A 23266-nucleotide genomic window follows, 5' to 3' on the forward strand; every position below is an offset into this window, starting at 1 on the left:
TGGCATGCTCAGTTTGGCCACCTTGTATCTTGCATTCGTGGCAAGTAGCATAGAGATGCTATTCCCAATGAGGCTTCACGAAGGGCTAAGGAGCCCTTGGAGCTTATTTCAACAGACTTATGTGGACCGATGCAAATGGAGTCTTGAAGCTTAAGTCAAAAGCACTCTCACACTTTAAGAATTGGTTGATCTTTGAGAAAAACAAGTCAGGCAAGAAACTCAAGGCCGTGCATTCCAACAAAAGGAAGGAAGAGGGGGGAAGTTTGTCTCCTATGAGCTAAATCAATTTTGTGTAGATTGTGGCATACACCAAGAGTTTGCCAACACGAACGTCGAATACACCTTAGTTGAATGGCATATTGGAGCAAAAAAATTGCAATGTGATTGAGATGGCACAAGCTATGATGGAGCATTGGCAGATACCTCAATATCTATGGGCCGAAGCAGTGGCCACAGTTGTCCACATCCTTAATCAATCCCATACATTGGCCACGGTTGGTATAACACCTTTTGAGGCTTACTTTGATCACAAGCCCAATGTCTCTTATTTCAAGGTATTGGGGTGTGGTGCTTATATTCACATCTTGAAGAAAAAGAGGGATAAGTTTGTTGGGTATTTGACTCACGCCTCACTTACGCCTACGCTCATATGGGAGTGTCGGTGATCAGTAGGACACTCGGGCACTTTTTACTCTCAGTAGGAGAGGTTTTTTCCCCCAGACTTATGGTCTTATTGTCGTATGTACTTATGTGCTTATGTTACGCACATTTGGGCACTTAAGTGTGTATCGGGTGTGAACACCCCCTACAACCCTAAGGTTTAAGGGTTGTACTTTGTACTTTCTGGTTACACTCATTCAGTCTATTCTCTTGGGTGTCGTGCTTCAACACTGTCTCTCACTCTCACACTGTCTACTGAATCCCAGCTGCACCTCGATCCTTCCATCTCACATTTGGTATCAGAGCTCAGCTCTGAGCTTAGCTCCTGCCTGCAGTGTGCAGTCCTGACCGCACCCGAGCCACCTCTGCTCTGCGTCTGCTCCAAGTCGTCAGTCCTCAGCACGCCAGTGCTGTTCGTCAACAGTCGCCAGCGTCAGAGAGCCGCTCGCTTGCTGAGCGTGCCCCTGCCCCCTTCAGTCTGCCAGCGTTACAGCGCACAGCTCCAGATTACAGCATACACCTCCACCCGCCAGGTCAGCACCACCCGCCAGCGCAGCTCCACCTGCCAGCGTAGTCACCAGTCGTCAGCGTCGTCCGCCAGCGCGCAGCGTCAGACGCCGCCTGTCGTCCTGTTCGCCAGCGCCATTACGTCTGCCCAAACGGCCACCCGCCTGCCCAGTCCACGTCAGCCGTAAACGTCTGCTCGACTTTTCAGCACGCCCGACGACCAGCGACCTGCCACTCTGCTCGACTGTCCAGCCCGCCCGCCCGTCTCACCAGCGACCTGCCACTCTGCTCATCCGCCCTGACCATGTCAGGTGTGTTTTTCTTAAAAAAACAAAAAATTTTAATTTTAGTCCAGAATCAATTTCTGGCAGCGGAGGTTCATACGCGGCAGGCATAGCACAGGTGTGGGATAAATTTGATGTAAATTTCTGGACTGGATCATCAGAAATTTTGGGGCTTTTGTGTATTTTGAGGACAGTTGCATATGAACTGCTGGTACAGTAACAGAAAGACTGTTTTGACAGAAATGTTGGCAAAATTTTTGGGGATTTTGATATAACAGTGTTGCAGTGCACTGTTTGCACCTTGGGAAGCGTCCATTAAAAGACAATTTTTTGACAAAGTACGCCCTTGCACATTAATTGCAGAAGCGTGTTTGCTGCAATTTCTGGAAATTTGCAGATTTCCAGTCCATACTGCTTTGACATTGCTCATTTTGTCTTTGGAAATTTGTCATCATGGCAAATCAAGGAGGTGATGTTTTTACGTATGTATCCAAAGAAGACAGATTGGACGGAAACAACTATTCGCTTTGGTCATTCATGATGAAGAATGTATTAGTGGCCAAGAATTTATGGGATTATGTCAGTGGAGAGGAAACTCGACCGGGAGTTGTAGCTCCCGTTACTCCTCCTCCCCATGGCGCACGTGGACAACGGGGACCTCAGCCCACTCCACCTCAGCCACTTCCTCCAAGAACTGTAGCTCAAAAAGCTTGGGATACACGTGATGCACAGGCCTTGTCGCTGATTGCTCTGGCAGTTCAGCGGTCCATCATACCTCATATCCGTTCGGCATCTTCTTCACGAGATGCATGGTTGACTTTGGAGCTTATGTTTGCAGGAAAGAATGAGACTCGGATCTCTTTCTTGAAGAAAGAGTTGGAAACTCTGAAGATGCATGAGGGTGATTCTATGCAGGATCACTTAAATAAGATTCAGGACTTGAGGGAGCAGCTCATGAATGTAGATGAGTATTTTTCGGATGCACAGTTGATATCCACCACCTTGAATTCCTTACCACCTTCGTACTTGTCTTTTCATACTGCATTGAACCTCACCATGAGGATTGCTGAGCACCCACTCAATTTTATTCAGCTGGTTAGTTTGCTTCTAGAGGAGGAGCAAACACGGAAAAATAGTGGTGTGGATGCTATAGTCTCTGAGCATGCTTTTGTGGCAAGACAGAAAGGCAAAAACAGCAAGGTGAAAAATGCTCCACAGAGTTCTGGCACTTCGGGCACATCGCAGAATCAGACACAAGGGGGGACGCAAGCTAAAAAAGGAAAATGTCATTATTGTAAGAAGCCCAGCCACTACATCACTGAGTGCATGAAGCGCATTGCCAAAGAGAAGAAGGAGTCAGGAATGTCTGTTTCTACTACTCCTTGCACTGCTAGTGAGTCCGCGTCCTTTGTTGTGGACAGGGACTATTGTTTTTACACTTGCAGTTATAACATCTCTTGGGCCAATAGAGCACTTAGCTCGACAGAGGATGCTGACACTTGGTTCTTTGACAGTGGTGCTTCTAGACATATTACATCTCGCAGAGATTTGTTTACTTCAGTTAATGCACCTCCCGTTGGGAAATCGGTAAAGTGTGCCAATAATGCATCATACCCTGTTCGTGGTATTGGGAAGATTCAGCTCACAGCCATTGATGGCTCTATTCTCCGCCTGCAGGATGCTTTGTTTGTGCCTGGAATCAAGAAGAATTTGCTTTCTATTTCTTCTTTGGCACGTTGTGGTTTGCAGGTCACCTTTGATGATGACCGTTGCATGGTTAGAGATAAAGAACGCATGACTTTGGTCTTGACAGGATCTTTGTGTCATGGTTTATATGAGTTGGATGCTCTTTCAGTAGATCAGTCGGCATACTTGACATCCACTCTTACTCCTGCTATGATACAGGCGGAGTTATGGCATGCTCGTTTGGGGCATGTAAACTTTGGCAGCTTGATGCTTTTGCAACGTACTCAGATGCTGGATGGCTTACCTCTCTTGGAGAGACCTCCTGAGCACTTATGCGAGGGATGCATTTTGGGGAAAATGCATCGGTTCTCATTTCCTCGTGATGTTGCTTTCACAGCAACAACCAGATTGCAGTTGGTGCATTCAGATGTTTGTGGGCCTATGTAGACCATGTCATTGGGCGGTTGTTATTATTTTGTGACATTCATTGATGACTTTACACGTTTTTGCTGGGTCTACTGTTTGAAAAAAAAGTCAGAAGTGTATGATGCATTTTTGGCTTTTAGTGCACTTGTTGAAAATCAATCTGGATGCAAGATTAAGACTCTCCGTTCGGACCGAGGGGGGGAATACACGTCCTCTATGCTGAATTCCTTTTTGCAGTAGAAGGGCATAGTCCATCAGTATACTACAGCCTATACTCCACAGCAGAATGGGATAGCAGAGAGGAAGGTCGGTCACTCATGGAGATGGCCAAATGTATGCTGAAGGCAAAGAGCTTGCCTCATAGTTTTTGGATGGAAGCAGTCATGTGTGCTTGCCATATTTTGAACAGATGCCCTACCAAAGCCTTGAAGACCATCACACCTTTTGAGGCTTGGAACAGCCGTAAACCTTCTATTGGTCACTTTCGTACCTTTGGGTGTCTTGCCTGTGCCCATATTCCACAGGTACCTAGAAAAAAATTGGACAACAAGGCTGTTAAGTGCATTTTTATGGGATATAGCAATGAGAGCAAAGGCTACAGACTCTATGATCCCGTTACAAAGAAGGTTTTTGTCAGCAGGGATGTTGTTTTTTATGAAAAATCAGAATTATCCTTGGCTGGTTTGGACACATATCAGGCTGCCCGTGATATTTTTGAAGGGCTGCTGCCCATTACTTTTAGTGATTCAGCTGGAGCTTCAGAAAATGAACCTAATGTTCAGCCAGCTGCTCCTATGGAAAGTGCAGAAATTCAGCCATTGACTGATCGGAATATTCAGCATCATGCTGAAACTGAAATTCAGCAAGAGCTTGCACACAGTCAGGATGCTAGACAGCTACCTAGATGGTATTTGTAGACTATGTAAGATAGTCCTTTGGATGCACCCATGGCTGGTCATACTAGAAGGCAAACTCGTTTGCATGATTTAGCATATACCATGGAGTTTATTATGGCAGCAAGTACTTTTGATAATGAAGAGCCTGAATGTTATGAGGATGCACAACACAGTGTGCATTGAATGGCAGCTATGCAAGCTGAATTAGATTCTATTACTAAGAATCAAACTTGGGATTTGGTGTCCTTGCCATTTGGGAAGAAAGCCATTGGAACGAAATGGGTCTACAAACTGAAAAGGAAAGCAGATGGATCCATTGATAAATACAAGGCACGGCTTGTAGCTAAAGGCTACGCACAGAAAAAGGGCATTGATTATGAGGAGACATTTGCTCCTACTTCCCGTATGACAACCATCAGGTCTATGATTGCTTTGGCTGCACATTATGGTTGGACAGTGCATCAGCTAGATATCAAGACTGCATTTTTACATGGGGAACTTCAGGAGGAAGTTTATGTACAGCAGCCCATTGGTTTTGCAGTTGAAGGCTCAGAACATTTGGTGTGCAAGCTCAAAAAGGCACTATATGGTTTGAAACAAGCTCCTAGAGCTTGGTATGCAAAAATAGATGCTTTCTTGCTTGGCCAGGGGTTTCTAAACAGCTCGTCTGAGTCTACCCTTTACGTATGTAAAGAAGGGGGATCTATGCTGATTATATGTCTTTATGTTGATGACCTTTTGCTCACTGGAACACATGCTGATCAGATTTCAGCATTCAAACAAAGTTTGCAGCAAACTTTTGACATGTCTAACTTGGGAGTTTTGCATTACTACTTGGGCATCCAGTTTATACATAATGCTCGAGGTATTCAGCTATCACAGTCAAGGTATATTGGGCAACTTCTTGAGAAGTTTGGCTTACAGGATTGCAAGCTAGTTTGTACTCCCATGGAACCTGGACTGAAACTGTCATTACATGATGACAGTGATTTGTTTGATATACATACATATGCTCCTGCAGTTGGATGTCTTATCTATCTCTGCAATACTAGGCCGGACATACAGTTTGCAGTTTCAGCTTTGAGCAGGTATATGCATCAGCCACGTATGTCACATTGGCAAGCTGTCAAGCGTGTTTTTCGCTACTTGCAGGGTACTCGTTCTCTTGGGTTGCTTTATGCCAAGGGGGGACCACTGCAGTTCATGCTTACAGTGATTCTGATTGGGCTGGTGATTATGATACACGTCACTCCACTAGTGGCAATTGTTTCTTTCTTGGCTCTTCTTGCATTTCTTGGCTTAGCAAGAAACAATCCACTGTTGCCACATCATCATGTGAAGCTGAATACAAGGCAGCTTTCACTACCACAATTGAATGCGTATGGCTTAGACGCTTGCTAGCTGATTTGGATGTATCTGTTACGGAGCCTACTCCTTTGTTCACTGACAGTCAGAGTGCCATTACAGTGGCACGGAACCCCGTGTTTCATGCTCGCACGAAACACATTGAGATCCATTATCACTTTGTCAGAGAGAGGCTACATGCAGGTGATATCAGCCTTGTCTATTGTCCTACCACCAGTAATGTGGCAGACATATTCACCAAAGCTCTTCCTCATGACAAATTTGAAGCATTTCGCGATGCTTTAAATTTGATATCCTTTGGTGGCGGATGATCCTTGTACTCTTGATCACTCTTCACTCCAGGGGGGTTTGTTGGGTATTTGACTCACGCCTCACTTACGCCTACGCTCATATGGGAGTGTCGGTGATCAGTAGGACATTGGGGCACTTTTTACTCTCGGTAGGAGAGGTATTTTCCCCCAGACTTATGGTCTTATTGTTGTATGTACTTATGTGCTTATGTTACACACATTTGGGCACTTAGTGTGTGTCGGGTGTAAACACCCCCTACAACCCTAAGGTTTAAGGGTTGTACTTTGTACTTTCTCGTTACACTCATTCAGTCTATTCTCTTGGGTGTCGTACTTCAACTCTGTCTCTCACTCTCACACTGTTTACTGAATCCCAGCTGCACCTCGATCCTTCCATCTCACAAAGTTTGAGCTAGCTTCTAAAAGACGTGTTCATGGTTTATAACTCGCAGTCCCACGTAGGTTTTATGATCCCATTTCATGGGAGGTATGTTTGTGGAGTTTCCAACTGCAAAGGGGGGTGCTGAGCATCCCATCCTTGGAGATCCATGTGTTAGTTGGGCGCCTGCTCCAATGCCTTTGGAGCCCTGCCTATTGAGGCTCCACCCTCAATGGAGGAGGAGATTTCACCACCGGATTCACCCGTTTCGCAGGCACCAATGGATCTTCCAGAGACTTTGACAGAGGCAGATCGGCAAGGAGAGTATTAGCCTCCTCCTTGTTGGGTACATGATACACTTGTGATTCAAGGATTGAGGGAGTCCCTGAGGAGTAGCGGCCGTAGGATGGCCCGTGGCACTCTCAAAGGAAGCATGCATACTCCACCAAGCTTGTTTGTGCTAACTATTGTTTGATGTCTCATGCCATGCAAGATAGAGAGCCCACCTTCATGAAGGAGGCTTTACAATCACAGCACTGGAAGAAGGCTATGGAGCAGGAGTTGGATGCGATTGAGTGGCGGATCTTGTGCCTCCGCCCACTCATAGGAAGGTGATTGGAGTCAAATGGGTCTTTAAGACCAAGTATCATAGTGATGGCACTCTAGGTAAGCACAAGGCGTGGCCCATTGCAAAGGGCTTCGCACAACAAGCAAGGACGGATTTCCATGACACCTTTGCACCTACAGCTCAAATGGATTTCCATGACACCTTTGCACCTGCAGCTCAGATGGCTATCATTAGGGTCGTTCTTACCTTTGCCAACCACAATTGATGGCCAATTTATTAGTTTGATGTAAAGTCTGCTTTTCTTAATGGAGATTTGAAGGAGGAGATCTGAGTTCTCCATAAGCATATACTTAGCATTCTAGAATGTAAACAGTTTTCACATAGTTGAGTGTGGGGTCCTAGGATGCTTATAGTTCAACAAGAGCTGCAGCCAGCCCTCGCTACATGCATTGACATCTTGTTGTTACAGAAGCATAAGCTCTCCTCCCCTGGAGCAAGCTGTATTGGGAAGGTACTTCAAGGAGGCTCATTCACTTACTCAAGAGTACTCAATCAGAGCCCAAGGGTGGAGTGGAGGAGTGTGTACTCAAATCAAACTCTGCCTATTGTCTTGGGTAAGATATCATGGGACCATTTCACAGGGTGCGCCTTGTGGGTCAAGATGGATGCCAAGGGTTCCTATATCAGCATCACCAACATCTATGCAACAACTGAGGTCAAAGTGCAGGCTGTGTTCTGGTTTGATGTGGTAATACACCTGCCACGGTTGACTCTTGGATTGTTGCAGGAGAATTCAACAATTCGAGACACTAGGGGACCACTCTGGGAGACGCATAGAATCAAAAGGCATTGCAGGTGGAAAGTAAGAGGCCTGGGAGGCCTTTCTTTTCATGGTGGGTGCCAGAAATGCTTGCACTGACCTAGACTTCTGCAGGCAGGATGGCTCGCTCCACTTCTCTTGGGGCTACAGGCAATTGGGAGGCAGCCTGTTAGAGCAACTTGACAAGTTCTTTGAGAGTGATTGGGTTAGCTCCGGGGTGGACAGATTGGGCACTTGGAACACACCACTCTACCAGATCAGAATCCAATTCTGCTGACATTGTATTCACCCATATCACCTTGGACTGCTGCTAAAGTCACATCCCTAACTCTGCTGATGTGCATGAGGCAGTACGAAGACAAATTGAGGAGCTTTGGTCAAGCCAAGGCCTGATATATTCTGACCTTGATGTGGACACACAGCATGAAGCCTTCCACATAGTGAGATGACCTACAAAGATACAAGCAGCAGTGCAGACATGAAACACTGATCCTCCAAAGACTCAGAATCTAGCAGCCTGTCATTTTCCTCTTCATATGGATGAGCAAACAGTGTAAAGTCCTAGAATGAAACCCCGCAAACAGCAGGCCAATCTGCAAGAGGAGGACATGGGAGTGCAGACATAATAAAGCACTCACTTTTCAGAGGTCTCATCCACGCTGCAATAGGAGTCCCAAGTAAAAAACTATTTATTCAGATATACACATCTGCATAGCAACTCTTCCAACTCACAAGAAGTGTTTCTTTGGTTGCAGCCAAGGCAATCACCAACACTAGAAGCACCTTCAAAAAGCAATCCATCACCTTTACCTTCTCCTGTTAAAAAGTGTGACTGTTTTTCCAATCAAAGAAATTTCAGCAGATAAAGAGGGCCTCCTACTGTAGTCTGAAGGCCTCTCTCACTTATGCATTGCCTAGAGTGATTGCTGCTCATAGTCAGGCTGAGATATGCATGCAAATGCACTTACCAATTTCTTATACAATTGCTACTATTTTGTCTAGGAAGGGAATACTGCACCAATCAAGACTACTGTTTTCTGGAAGGTAGTCAAGCTGAGATGTGTGCAAATGCACAAATCAATTTGTTATACAATTGCTCATATTTAGTACAGGAAGACAACTAGACTGAATAATGGTCTCTTTTAGATCTACAGCTTCTATGCCAAGCTGTTTGTCATGATAAGGACTATGAGCTGCTAGTTGCAGGAATTATGAATATGGGTTTAGTTCTAATAACGACCTGCATATATGAGGTAGAGAGATCTCCCAAATATGTGAATCCAGGAAACTTTACACACCAAATCTACAAGGATGAAAATATCATATTACCCAGATGCACTGACAGGATATCGCTTCGTGATTATCTGCAAGCATACCTGCATTACAAAGAGAATAGATGTGATTCCAAGAAGGCAAATAAAACCAGGAAATCTTTACATGCAGCTCTACTAGGAACAAGATCATACAGTCTGGCACAATGTGTGGGAACAAACCTGCCCAGATGCACTGTCTAGACTATACCAGTATGGCAATCTATCTCCTTCTTCTGTAATATCAAGTGTCACAGACCCAAGCATTGTACTTTTCCAAATGATATCCCAATCATATATTGCTAACTTTATCTACAAAAAATAACACAAAACCATCCAGAGATTGCACAAACCCAAACTCAACCACTTTAATCTAGACCATTAAAACAAGTTATGCCCAATTCTAGGTTGCACAAGATTTAAGAAGCATGAAGCAACAAAATTGAAAGTACCGACTTGAGCTGGGAGTTCTTCAACATAGAAGTCAAATTCCTCGCCCCACAAGGGATTTCTGGATCCTTGAACCAAAGAACTTAGACAAAGAGAAAACAACAAAAGAATTGAAAAGTTAGATTATAAAAGTGGATCAGAAATTAGATTATAAAAATGGATCAAAAAATCACAAAAGAAATCCCAGCCAACTCTAGGAAAAGCAACTCTAGCCCTACTCAAGTAACACTACAGCAGTAGATACAAAACAAACACGATTTAGAAATAAGTGTCATCTCCAATACAATAAGCAATTATTCAACCTCACCTAAACCGCTTTTGGGAACCACAGGTCATGATGGCATAAGGATCTGATGTTCCATTAAGATTAGCTCCAATCAAGTTCTTTGCTGCAAGAAGTTCAAGCTGGATAACAAACACACACGGACACCTACTGATCAGTGCAATAAACCACTTAATTTAAGCAGTCAAATTCATCAGAAACTTGTGAAAAAGCATGTTAAATGCTCTATGTTTCTGTTTATGGTTACCATAAGGTTTGTAAAGTTCTGAAAACTCTTTCCAACAAAAGGACCAAATATAGCATCCAGTTGAAAGACACTTCACTCAATCTAATGGAATGATCATATTTGCTAAACTTTATCAAATAAAACAAAACCCTTTCCCTCTTCACATTTCTTCTCCATCTTCTGTAGACAGGGTGAGCATTATGTGTACTAAAATCATAGAAACATGAAATATGAGACAACGACTGGCATAGGGACAAGGACAAAAACAGTTAAGGGGACAGGACGTAGCCAAAACCCTGTACCATGATGCAAAATGAAGCATGCAACTTACCTTTATGATGAATGGCTGAGATGGGGCTAGATTGGGATTGAGATCAAGGGCTGAATGGGTGGAGTCTGGTCTAAAATTGGCTAAGAAGAAGGGCGCCCATGTGAGTGGTGGCAGTTCACCAAGAGATCATGCAACCATTCAATGGCTGCAGCCACCTTGCATGTTACATTTAAAACCATAGGGTGCCTTTTGAAACCTCAAGAGCAACAATGAAGGAGATAAAGAACTCAGACTCGTGATGAAGAAAGCTGATAAAAGAAAACCTTGGAATGTGCTACAATGTGTAGCTCATAGCAACATGAAACAGGTTTTGGAAACAAGGATGGGAACAGGAACGGGGGCAGGACTTGTCATCCCCTATCACCATGAGGGGGGGCTCTAACACAAGGACGGGCTTGGGACAGGATAGAAAGCTAGAAAATGGTCATCCCATGTTACTATGGTGTCCCTGCAATGAGGGCACTGGATATGAGGTGGGAGAGATTGAGAGATTTGGGGGGGGGGGGGGGGGGGGGGGTGAGGGAGGGAAGAGAGAGAGAGAGAAGCATGCACAGAGATGAATAAGAAAGAGAGTACACTTCCTGTTTATTCAAAATGAGGGTGCCTTTATAAAGGCAAATTACATAGTGGTTTCAGAGAGTAGATTCCACCTAAGTGGTAAGTAGGTGAATCTCCTAAACTCGTATTGATTGTTCTCCTAAACTTGCATTGATTGAGATTGGTGCTAGGGTGTGTTCCTATGTGCAGGTGTGTATGAAGGCTCTCCCTTTATTGATGGATAAATTAATCTTAGGCTAGTGGGTCCTTGCATAAACCTGAAAACACATCATAGCTTTGATATTTCAACAGCCCCCTTCAATCTCATGATGTAAAAATCTATGCATGACCATCTTCTTGCAGTTGATTGGTTACCATATGACCTACTTATAGCTCAAAGGCACAAAGAGCTTGTCTACCCAAGATAGAGAGAAGCATTCTTCACTTCACTTGAAACTAGCCTTCCTTTTTGGAGAAGGGTAGTAGAGCCCTGTTTTATGACTAATTACAGCACTCAATTAGTACATAAAACATAATTAAATGAAATTCAGCATTTACCAACTTTGGGCTAAATGTCCCTAATGAAAAGAGATGAGATGAATCATGACACTAATTGGCCCCAAAACCTTGGTGGGCCTTGCAGTATTTCTTTTTTATTAATCCTATGACTTGATAGAACTACAATGGAGAAAGGCCAAAGCTCTGAAAAAGTAGGAGACCAGGCTGCGAACTCGAATCCCGTCCAAGTTCTATCAACTGAAATCCCCTTCAATTCTAGCAATTCAAGGCTCAATCCCTGTCAAATCTGGAACAACTTCTTGTATTCTGCAATCAGCAACCCTAATCCCCAATTTGCCCCTTGATTTGAGTGCTTAGGGAGCCAAATTGGGTCTTGTCCTATTGCATGCAATTCAGTCCCCATAAACCACCAAATACCTTCCAATCTATTGTCCACTAACTGAATCATAATTCCAATCTTCATGCAAATCATCTGCCTGCCACCTTCAATTTCTGTTTATTCTACTTCTTTCAACATTGATAATCAGTAAATCAGCAACTTGTTTCTACTTTTGGATGCTGACCTATTCTATCTAAGTAGACAAAGACAATGAATGCAAAGGGATTCACTGCCATCTACACCTCTTCAGTAGTCAAGGTGAAGGTCTGTGCCCGCAAGGTGCAAATTGAAGTTTGTGGCACAGGAATCGTGCATTATTGGTAAGCACACACTTCACATCAAAGTTTCATCTTTCAATAACTATCTCCGATTCAATCAAGAGTGCACATTAGAGACTTTCTTCATCTCTATCTCCAATTCTATCTTGTGTGCACACGCTCAGCATGTTGTCTTCATTCCCAACTCCAACTCACTCTAGGAGGAGAATCTATATCGGAGTTCTATTCCCAACATCTTTCGCTAATTCAATTAAAGAGAGCATCTCTTCTTCAAATTTCTGTCTTCTTCGTTCAACCTCTGATTTGGTCATTCAAGAGGTCCAAACTCTTCAAAAAAAGGTGTTTTGAAGTCCTCATTTTGTAGCCATATTTCTATTGTGGAGTTCTTGTCCATGGAAAGGGAGAGTTCTATTCCCAACATCTATGTCTAGCTCAGTTAAAGAGATCGTCTCTTTTTTCAAGTTCCTTCTTCTTAAGTCAACCTCTGATTTGGTCATTCAAGAGGTCATTTACATTAACAATCTCTTCAACAAAAGGTGTTTTGAAGCCCTCATTTTCTAGCCATATTCTATTGCAGAGTTCTTGTTCATGGAAAGGGAAAGTTCTATCATCGAGCAGAGTCAAGTATGCTTATTTTTCCTCTCCTTCAGTAAGATAGCACAAAATTCAAACATGTTTAGTTTGATTAATAAAGAAGATAAACTGAAGGAACCAAATAAATCCCTCTAGATATTCATGGTCAAAAATGTCATTGTCGCTAAAAGCCTTCAGGCAGTCATCAAAGGCATTGAGCCTTGCTGAACTCTTCCCCAAGCGCCCCCGCTCAACATTTAGTTGATTTCAACTCGTGGGGACCACGAGATACTCAAGCCCTTGCAATAATTTCCTTGATAGTAAAAGGGAGTACAATCCCCCACTTTAGATCTTCTTGCACTACAAAACAAGCTTGAGAAACAAAATCAAGCCTGGATTGCATCTCCATAGGCAGTTCAAGTTGTGTCAAATGAGTGAGAGTGGACCACCTCAGTAACCTACAAAATTTTCCGAAAGAGCTTGAAGGTGTCAAAGAAACAATCCTTGACATAGATAATCTCTATGACTTTAAATTCTCTTCCTGAATCCTACCATAACTTTCACACCTCTCTAAACTTGTCTCTCCAAGGAATGTTAATCCACTTTAGTTTAAGGAATCAGTCAATTTGCTACTACAAGAGAAGAAAACCCATAAAAATCTCCACCAAGTTGGCTCACAAGTATTCTTTCACAATATAAAGGGAAGTCTCGCAATAGCAATCACAACAAAAGTTCTACCCAACCTCAAAGAAGAGCTCTCACAAATCAATCTATCAAAAAAGAGGACCACCTTGGACTTTTACTTCACATAATGGGAAAAATGCAAAAAAGGCATGTCACTATTGTAAGAAGGCAAGTCACTACGTCGGGAAGTGATAAAAAGGGCTTGCAAAAGAAATGAAAACTAAAGGCTCAGGTATAGAAATCTCCTTAGCCAAATGTTCTCCACATCAAGTCAAAGAGATCAATCTTGCCATTTCACTTGCTTGGTCTTTCCTTGTATACAGTTATAATCCACAAGATGAAAAGGCCCTTCACACTTCATTCACCTCTAATGTGAGATTGAGGTCATAAATATTTGACTTATTTCTCTTGAAAACACTTTTAAGTTGTGCATATGTGATGTGCACGTGTTAGATTAAGTTGAGTTAAACATGAGCTACGATGCCAAGCAAACCCTAGCTTGGTAGTGGGGAACAATGGCAAAAGTCATTGTGGACAGGTGCCTAGTGACATATCTTGGTCAAAGTCATTGATTAGTCCCTTGGGAATGACTTTTGGTATCATGGGGTGTAGAGAATTAAAACATTTAATGTCTTGGACTAAGGTTTATGAAAAGTTTCAACACTTTTAGCTTCAAAGAGGTTAGGAATTTAAGTTGGAACTAGGCAATGACCAAAGTTTGGGCAGAGCCATATATTTCTCAATTTTACTAAATCATTATTAGCTGGAATTTCAATCTAGAGATTGAGTTTTGCATGGACATGTTTGCCACTTGGCATGTAGCCATGTTTAGAGCCATGTAAGGCTAAAGAGAGCCATTATGGGCAGTTCAAACAACAAAGAGGAGTTGAGCATTGTTCTAAATAGTTGAACAGCTAAAAACCCCCCTAAAAAGCAGTTTGCAATAACAATAGAGTATTGACCAGCAACATGCAACAATAAATTAGGTTCATCCAATGGCAGGCTATCACGATAGGGATGTGAAATTTTAAGATACTTTAATCTTGCAGATAACAATTGATTAATTTATTAATCAAATGTACAAGGTTGTTTAGCACATGTGATGCGCACGGTAGTTATTTCAAGGTAACATGCCAAGGACCTTGAGGATACAATGGGTGTCAAAGGAAAAAGTTGAGATAAGTTATGCCAATTGGATTTTGGTGGTCAGTTGGTGCAAATTTTGACCCCAGGACAATTGTTTGGCCAATAATTGTCAGTGGTGATACTAGGGACTAGCATTAATTGATTAATTAATGCCAATGTAAGGGTCAATAAAGGTTGGGGACCGCTCCAAGTTGCAAATGGCTAGCCAATTTAATTATGGATGGGCACATTTAATTTTGGGCAAGGTCAAAAGGGTTGAATTTAATTTTCAGAATTAGTTAATTCTAAAAATTAATTAAATGCCTGGATAATGCTGAAAAATGGGTTTAGAAAACTGCCACTTGACAAAAATGCCCATGCAAGACTTAAAAACGTTTTTTGGGGCTGGAGAGAGAGATTCAGTTGAATCATCCTGCAAGTGAGAGGAAGGAGATATTGCTAGTCTAATCTACAACCATTGGAGGACCATTTGAGGCAACCAAGGGCAGGAAAAGACAAAATCAGAGCAAGCGGCAGCAATTCTAGCCCTTCCAAGAGCTGGCAACAGCAATTTGGGGCCTCCCAAGCAACCAACAACAGCATTAAATGCTGTTTGGTACAGGCAACAATCAAATTTCAGACTTTTCTCGCGTAAAAATCAGAAATTTCTTTCTTCTAGCTTTCTCTTACCTTCTCTAGCTTGTGCTCACTCATTCTCAACATCTCTTAGCCATTTGGAGCAATCCTCAGCTACATTTGGTGGACAGCAGGAGGATTTTTGCTGTAAACCCTAAATTTGGTAAAAATACCAAATTTAGGGTTTGACAGCCACCTTAGGACCCGTGCCAACAAGAATAGGCATCATACACTGAATTCAGCACCTGAAATTTGTGTAATTTCAGGGAATTCAAATGCCAGCCCATCCGTTGTAAATTGGGGCAGCACCTGGCTAATTGGTGGTTCCATTCATGCAAGTTCTGGGTGAAATCAAGGGGCAATTGACCCAAATTGCTTGTTGATTGTATGTACAACAAGGGGCTTTTGGATCAGCAAAGGAGATTGTGGAATCTCAACTTGTACATTGTCCATTAGCAATTAAAGATAAAGAAATACCAAAAGGGGCGCCAGTTTTAGGGCCAACCACCTATCTATTGTCCAAGATTGTTAAGGTAATGTGTACATTTCAATTCATGCTCGGTTATTCATTGTTGTAATTAAGTGCTTAATCAGGTTTTACTACCCTGTACCGAAGAGGAAGGCTGGTTTCACACGCCATAGCATTTAATGCATTATTTGTTACAAACGACCTATTTTTTGAAATGTTTAGGGGCTACACATCAAGATTTCCCTCTCCCATTGCTTCTCTCTCCCCTTTACTCAATGGATGTGCAATCTAGTGAAAGAATTTGATGATTCAAGCCTTGATTTTAAACTCGATGTGTTATTGGGAATTCATTGATCATAATCTACAACCAACAAGAATTAAGGTTTGCATGGCTACATTGGGATACATGTATGCATGTCTCAATGATTTGTGAAGGTTTAAAATCAGTCAATGGACAACAAATTGGATGATATCTTCTGGTCTACAACACCGCTGATTTGCAAGCAATTGGAGAATTAGCAGATATGTCAACTCATGTGTGAGTTTGTACATGCAAAGGCTAGGCACATTATTTAGGATATTTTAGGCATTTTTTATGGTCTTCATTTAGCAATACGACGTGGAAGAAAGCAAGACAATCAAAGCCAACATGCAAGCATAGGAAAAAACTACCTTAGGAGATTTCCATGTGCAAGGCCGCAAGTATGGTGGATCTAGAGTCGACCACTCCCAAGGGTGATTGAAAAGGGATAAATGCACACAGATGCATGTTTACATGAACAAAATGCCAATGCATGTGGTAATGCAAAGGAAGATGCAAGTTGTTATGCGATGCAATGGTGCTACTTGCAAAGTGCCCTCACAAGGGAATTCTTCACTTGCCCAAGTGCCTCATATTTAGCATTAAATGTTGGCTGACCTGATCATATTGAGAACATTGTTTGTCCCATGTATTCAGGCTTCTCCTCACTCAGTCACTCATCTACCATCACACATGTGGAGATTGCGTGGAGAGAGGAGCCAATGTCGGTGCCCATGCAACCAGTGACTCGCTGTTGTATGAGACTATCTCGTGTTGGATATATGGATTCCATTCCCTGAGCATATAACTGAGTTCTCATTTGTATTGTGTTATTAAGTGTTCTTTCTTTCCCTTTCTCTTTTGTCTTGTGTTTTAGCAGTTTATTACAGCATATATTTACACTTCCATTGCTGCTTCACTTCTGACATGGTATTAGATTTCAGGTTCTATGCTGCTACTGTGTTTTCTTTGCTGATTTCAGGACTGTTTTGACCATTGTTGATCAAGCGACTGCTGCTCCAACCAAGCAACCTGTATTTCCTACATTTTTTGTTGACGTCAACATCCGTACAGCCTGTGTCAACACCTCTCCTACCTCCATGTCAGTTCCAGCCTGCGTTTTGGTGTCTCTGAATCTCCTCTTGGCTGGGCGATTGCATTCTCAGGCCATTTTTGCTGTTTTTGGCCGATTTTTTGACTTTTCGTAGTAGATTTCTTCTTGTTTTGGTCAGATTTTGGTGAATACTACATGTGAACTCTCATTTTCTACAATCTGTGCTTGTGGTTTGGTTGTGTTTCCTTTTCAAATACCTTATTTTCTCTACTTCTCTTCTAAATCCTCTATAAATGGCTCCTCTGTACAAATCCACTGATAATAAGTTCCTCTATAAATTGCTCCTCCGTACAAATCCACTGATAATAAGTTCCATGGAGATTCTAGTGAGGCTCTTACAGCTTTAGAGAGGGGTTCGAAGAAGAAGAAATCGAAGACCCAATGTTACCGCTGTGGAAAGAAAGGTCATTTACGGAAGGACTGCAAAGAGTTAGCGGCTTCTAGAAAGAAGAAGGAGAAGAAGACGTAGCGGGATGTGGAATCCGCCGACGAGTCATCATCTGCCTCAAACTACCACTCCAATCCTTCGAACAAGGAGAAGTCCAAGGCACGAAAAGGATTCGCTTCTTCGGATCCCAGGAAGGGCTTGATGGCCCCTTCCTCGATTGCTTTCTAGTAATGGTAATGACGGCATCCCTCGTGACTTTCCAATGCCAGAGAGGGAGTGTGAGAGGGTGGTGAGATGGGGCAGCCACACCTCATCTATGCATCTATACAAATGCACCGGATCCAAAGAGGGACTTCCCTGTTCGAGGTTTACCGGACATAGTGGTGAGCAAATGAAACCAGCCTTCCTTCTCGGATAGGGTGGTTTAACCTGATTAAGTACTTAATTACAGCAATCAACAAATGAATATAAACTGAAATGCTCACTTTACCTTCATAAACTTGGACAATAGATACCCTGTTGGTCCCAAAACTGGCGCCCCTTTCGGTATTTCTTTAATTTCAATTGCTAATGGATAAATTACAAGCCGAGATTTCACGATCTCCTTAGCTAATTCAAAAGCCCCTTGCTATTCCAATAATCAGCAAAGTATTTGGGCAAATTGCCCCTTGATTTTCACCCAGGACTTGCTCTAATGGAACCCCAACTGGTCAAATGCTGCCCCAAATTCACAATAGATGGGCTGGCATCTGAAATCCTCACAATTCCACGAATTTCCAGTGCTAATTTCAGTGTACAATGCCTTTGACTGATGGCACAGGTCCCAAGGTGGCTGGTAAACCCTAATTACTCCTGTAATTTAGGGTTTACAGCAGTAAACTCTCTGTTGTCCACCAAATTTGGCTGTACTTTGCTACCAATGGCTGAGAATTACTAAGAATGCTTGAGCATAGACTGGAGGAGATGAGAGAATGCTATAGAGAGAGGGAAAATCAGCTGAAATGTATCTTTTGATTCGTAGCTCTAATGACAAATCTGATGGCACCAACAGCTTCAAAAGGGGGGTAAAACACCACCTCAGCTAACGAGCCCTCCTCTTCTACCACTACCTCTCTTGAGGCGAAAGAGAAAACCTGCTGCCCCTTGTCCTGTCGCGGTGCGCGATCAGTCATCGTCGCCTCTCAGAGCCAAATCTGATCACCTCCTCTCCCTCCACCAAGCTCAGAATGGCTACAATTTAGCTTCCACCACCCTCCAATAGCCTTCTCCCTAGTTGCATGGAAAAGTTTTTCCAAGTGGCTACCTTCCTAATGCATTTTCAGCCATTAAATTAATTTTTCAGAATTAATTAATTCTGAAAATTAATTTCAGTCCTTTTGACCCTGCCCAAAATTAAACATGCCCATCTGTAATGAAATTGACTAGGCTATTTGCAACTTGGAGTGGTTCCCAACCTCTATTAACCCTTAGACTAGCATTAATTAATTAATTAATGCTAGTCCCTAGTGTCACCACTGACACTTAATGGCCAAACAATTGTCCTAGGGTCCAACCTGGCACCAACTGACCACCAAAACCCAGTTGGCATAACTTAACACAACTTTTGCCTTTAACACCCACTGCATCCTCGGGGTCCTTGGCCTGTTCCCATGAAATAACTGCCATGTGCATCACATGTGCTAAACAACCTTGCACATTTGATTAATAACTTAATCAAATGTTGCTAGCAAGATTAAAGCATCTCAAAATTTCACGTCCCCGTGACAGCCAGCATCCATGTGTCTCCTGCATTCGTGGGAAGTAGCATAGGGATGCAATTCCCAACAGAGCTTTGAGGCAGTCTACTTCACCTATGGAGCTTGTATCTACTACGGATCTTTGTGGCCCAATGAGAAATGAGTCCTTGAAGGGGAGCTTGTACTTCATGTTGATCGTAGATGACTACAGCAGGATGACATGGGCCTACTTCTTGACTCTGAAGTCAGAAGCTTTCTCCCACTTCAAGGATTGGCTTCTCTTCGAGGAGAACCGATCGGGCCGAAGATTGAAGACCTTGAGATCAAACAAGGGTGGTGAATTTGTTTCTAATGAGTTTACTCGTTTTTGTGCAATAAAAGCATTCACTAGGAGTTTACTAATACCAACACTCCTCAAGAGAATGGTATTTTTGAGTGAAAGAACTAAAGTGTGATCGAGATGGCATGCACCATAATGGAGCACCGACAGTCACCTCAGTTTTTGTGGGCCAAGGCAATGGCTACTGCAATCCACATCCTAAATTGATCCCCCACTTCAGCCATTGACAGGATGACACCTTTTGAGGCTTACTTTGGGACTAAGCCTGATGTCGCTTATTTCAGGATCTTTGGGTGCGATACCTATGTGCACATCCCAAAGACGCAACGTGACAAATTTGAGGTGGCTTCTCGACGACACGTCTTTGTTGGCTGCAGCTCCCAATCCCAAGGTTATCGCTTGTATGATCCCGTGAAGCGGGATGTTTACACGAGCCGAGATGTGTGGTTCGTGGAAGTTCCAGCCACAGAGGGGGGTGAGGAGCATCCCATACTTGGAGATCCAGAGGAGAGTTAGGCTCCTAAGATAGTTTCTTTGGAGCCAGAGCCTCTTGATGGAGATTTTTCTTCAGATTACGAGTCTTCTCTTCAACCGCCTACCCCAATGGAGATCCCGCCGATGGATGTACCCGAGTCCTCAATAGATCGGGAGCGTTGAGAAGAGATCCGGCCTCCTCGTTGGGCCCGTGGCACACTCCGTGATTCAAGGATTGAGGGAGTCCCTGAGGAGTGGGAACCGCAGAATGGTCTGCGAAGGTCAGGGAGGCACCAGGCACATTCTACGGAGCTTGTTGTCTCTAACTATTGTTTGATGTCTCGTGTTATGCAAGATAGAGAGCCTACATCAGTGGAGGAGGCTTTGCAGTTTGATCACTGGTGGAAGGCGATGGAAGCCGAGTCGGAGACTATTGAGCGGAATGGCACTTGGTTCCTTGTGCCTCATCCCTCTCATAAGAAGGTGATTGGTGTCAAATGGGTCTTCAAGACCAAGTACCATAGTGATGGCTCTTTGGACAAGCACAAGGCTCGCCTTGTTGCTAAAGGTTTTGTACAACGCCCAGGTGTTGACTTCCATGATACTTTTACCCCTACAGCTTGCATGGCGACTATTTGTACTATTCTTGCCTTGGTTGGTCATAGGAGATAGCCTGTTTTTCAGTTGGATGTGAAGTCGGCCTTCTTGAATGGTGATTTGAACGAGGAGATCTATGTAGAGCAGCCTCCTAGCTTTGGTTCCTCAAATAGGCAGGTTCACAAGTTAAAGAAGGCCTTGTATGGCCTGAAGCAGGCTCCGCGTGCTTAGAACGAGAAGATTGATTCGTTTCACCAAGCCAAGTTGGGATATCGGCGCTCTAGGGCCAATCCGCAACTTTATGTGCACACTTCCAAGGGAGGTCGTGTATTGTTTGTTTTGTATATTGATGACTTGATTGTTGCAGGTGATCAAAACCCAGAAGGTCAACGAGACGAAGGCAGCCCTACATCAGAAATTTGAGATGACAAATTTAGAACTTCTCCATTTCTTTTTGGGCCATGAGATTTATCAGTCTCAGAGGGGGATTTTCATCTCTCAACAAAGATATGTACAGGAGTTCTTGGTGTCTTTTGAGATGGAGGATTGTCAGTCCATTTCTACTCCTATGGATCTAAACTGGAATGCCACTTCACATGCAGATTCTCCTTTGGCGGATGCTACTCACTACTATCAAGTGATTGGCTCATTGATTTGGCTCATCAACACACGAGTTGATCTATGTTTTGTTGGTCTCTTGGTTGGGTTCATGAGTGCACCTCAATAGGTGCATTGGCCGGCTACTCAAAGGATACTTTGGTTTCTGAGGGGGACCTCCGACCTCAGGATTTTCTATCCAGCACAGGTACAGGTGCTTTTGATCTTATTCTTGCAGGTTGAAGTGATTCAGATTGGGCTGATGATGTAGATCAAAGGCAGTCTACTACAAGTTATTGTTTTACCTTGGGTGCTAGTGCTATCTCTTGGAGTAGTAAGAAGCAGCCCACGATAGCCCTATCTTCGACTGAGGTAGAGTATCGGGCTGTGTCTTCTACCACATGTGAGATTGTGTGGCTTCAGCTGCTGTTGGAGGAGCTTGGTTGCCCCCAAACTCGTCCTACTATCTTGCGGTGCAACAATGAGAGTTGCATTGCCTTGGCACAAGATCCTATATTCCATGCTCAGACGAAGCACATAGAGATCCAGTATCACTTCATCAAGGAGAAGCTTCAGAATGCAACCATTGATGTAGAGTACTGTAAGAGTGAAGACAATCTTGTAGATTTGTTTACGAAGGCACTTCCCAAGCTTTACTTCATCGACGTTCTAGATCCCTACATCTGTTGCCTTGTCCAAGATCTGAGAGGGGGTGTTCAGAGTCATCTCCTGCCACGTGGCAGTTTTGCCACGTGGCTGCAGTCGGACTATCCGACTGCAGTCGACACTGTATTAAATGCAGCTGACCTGGTTATTTTGGGTATTTTTCAGGCATTCTTTTCAACCTTTTTAAGGCTGAGTTTCCAGCAAACTTCCACACTTGTATCTGACAAATTTCAGCCTGCTGGTGATGGAGACTGCACTCGGGGCTGACGGAGATCGAAGTCCTCAAGGCGGATACATACACAGATATTCTCTCTACACCCGTATATAATTCTGCATCCTTATACAGCATTCTTCACTGCAGATTTTCTGTGTTTCACGTTCTCTTTCTCTCTCTCTCTCTCTCTTCTCTCTTCCTTCACTCTTTGTCAGAGTCATTCGCTTCCGCATTGCTTCACTCTGACAACTATGGCATATGGAGCTACAATATTCAACCTAGCATCTGCATTTTTGTGAACACCCTCCACAATATTAGGGTGCTCTTATGGATTTAGTTTTGCTCTCTCTAATGTTACCCATATAATCATCAACCTCATTGGACTATTACTGTTGCATTCAAGATCCATAATGAATGCAATACACTCTCGAAGTTGTTCTCAACGTCTCCAATGCCACTCTTACCTCACCTACAAGACACGAAGGTTTGAGACTATTTTATCATATTTATTCATCATTTATCTTAGCATTCTACATATTGTGTTCCATCTTTGTCATACTTTCTATGTTTTTCTAGATAAACCCTAGCATTTCTTTATAGCATCTCCTAGTAAAGTACAGAGACAAGATTGAGTAGTATAATTCAGTCACCTTCTATGCATGTATTCCATGAATTGCACATTCGCCATCAACTCTACCTTTGATAGACTTGTACAAGAGAAGTGAGATGATACATTGTCCTCTATATCAAGAGAATCGAGATTTATGCCGCCTTAGGGCCTCCAATGAAGAAGAGGCATGAGTGGACACTATGTGCTCCCAAGATCGAGGAGTCTAAGATATCACGAGTTAGTTGCATGTCCCTCGTGCAACATAATCTTTTCATGATAGCCATCCACTCTACACAATTAAGGGATTAGAACCATTGTCCCTGTCTCGCACTTTTAGTGTACACAACAATTCTCCCCTCTTCCTGTTGGGCTAAAGCACAATAGTCGGGACATTGGACAAACTTCTATGCTTTCAAACACTGCAACTCACTGCACACACACAGAGAAAGACAAAGAAAGAACCTGCATGTACAAAAGGATGTCCAAGTTAATGATAAGAAAAATCGTGACAAAGAAGAGGGCGATTACAAGATGATGGAGGTAGCAAG

General features: G+C 43.1%; 1 protein-coding gene across 4 annotated transcripts in view; it reads right to left on the reverse strand.

Annotated features, from left to right (window-relative positions):
* LOC148013491 (C2 domain-containing protein / GRAM domain-containing protein) overlaps positions 1-23266 on the reverse strand; it is a 198086-nt gene that overhangs the window by 171513 nt on the left and 3307 nt on the right. For all 4 annotated transcript variants that reach the window (XM_087667711.1, XM_087667709.1, XM_087667710.1 and 1 more), the window contains 4 exons: positions 9949-10046; positions 9648-9723; positions 9375-9503; positions 9211-9257 (listed from right to left, as the gene is read on the reverse strand). In XM_087667711.1, coding sequence (XP_087523837.1) covers positions 9211-9257; positions 9375-9503; positions 9648-9723; positions 9949-10046 — 350 coding nt within the window. The remainder of the gene's footprint in view (positions 1-9210; positions 9258-9374; positions 9504-9647; positions 9724-9948; positions 10047-23266) is intronic.

The sequence above is a fragment of the Lygodium microphyllum genome, chromosome 26, assembly GCF_053477565.2.
Source record: "Lygodium microphyllum isolate KBCC chromosome 26, Lygodium_microphyllum_v1.1.10, whole genome shotgun sequence".
Lineage (NCBI taxonomy): Eukaryota > Viridiplantae > Streptophyta > Polypodiopsida > Schizaeales > Lygodiaceae > Lygodium > Lygodium microphyllum.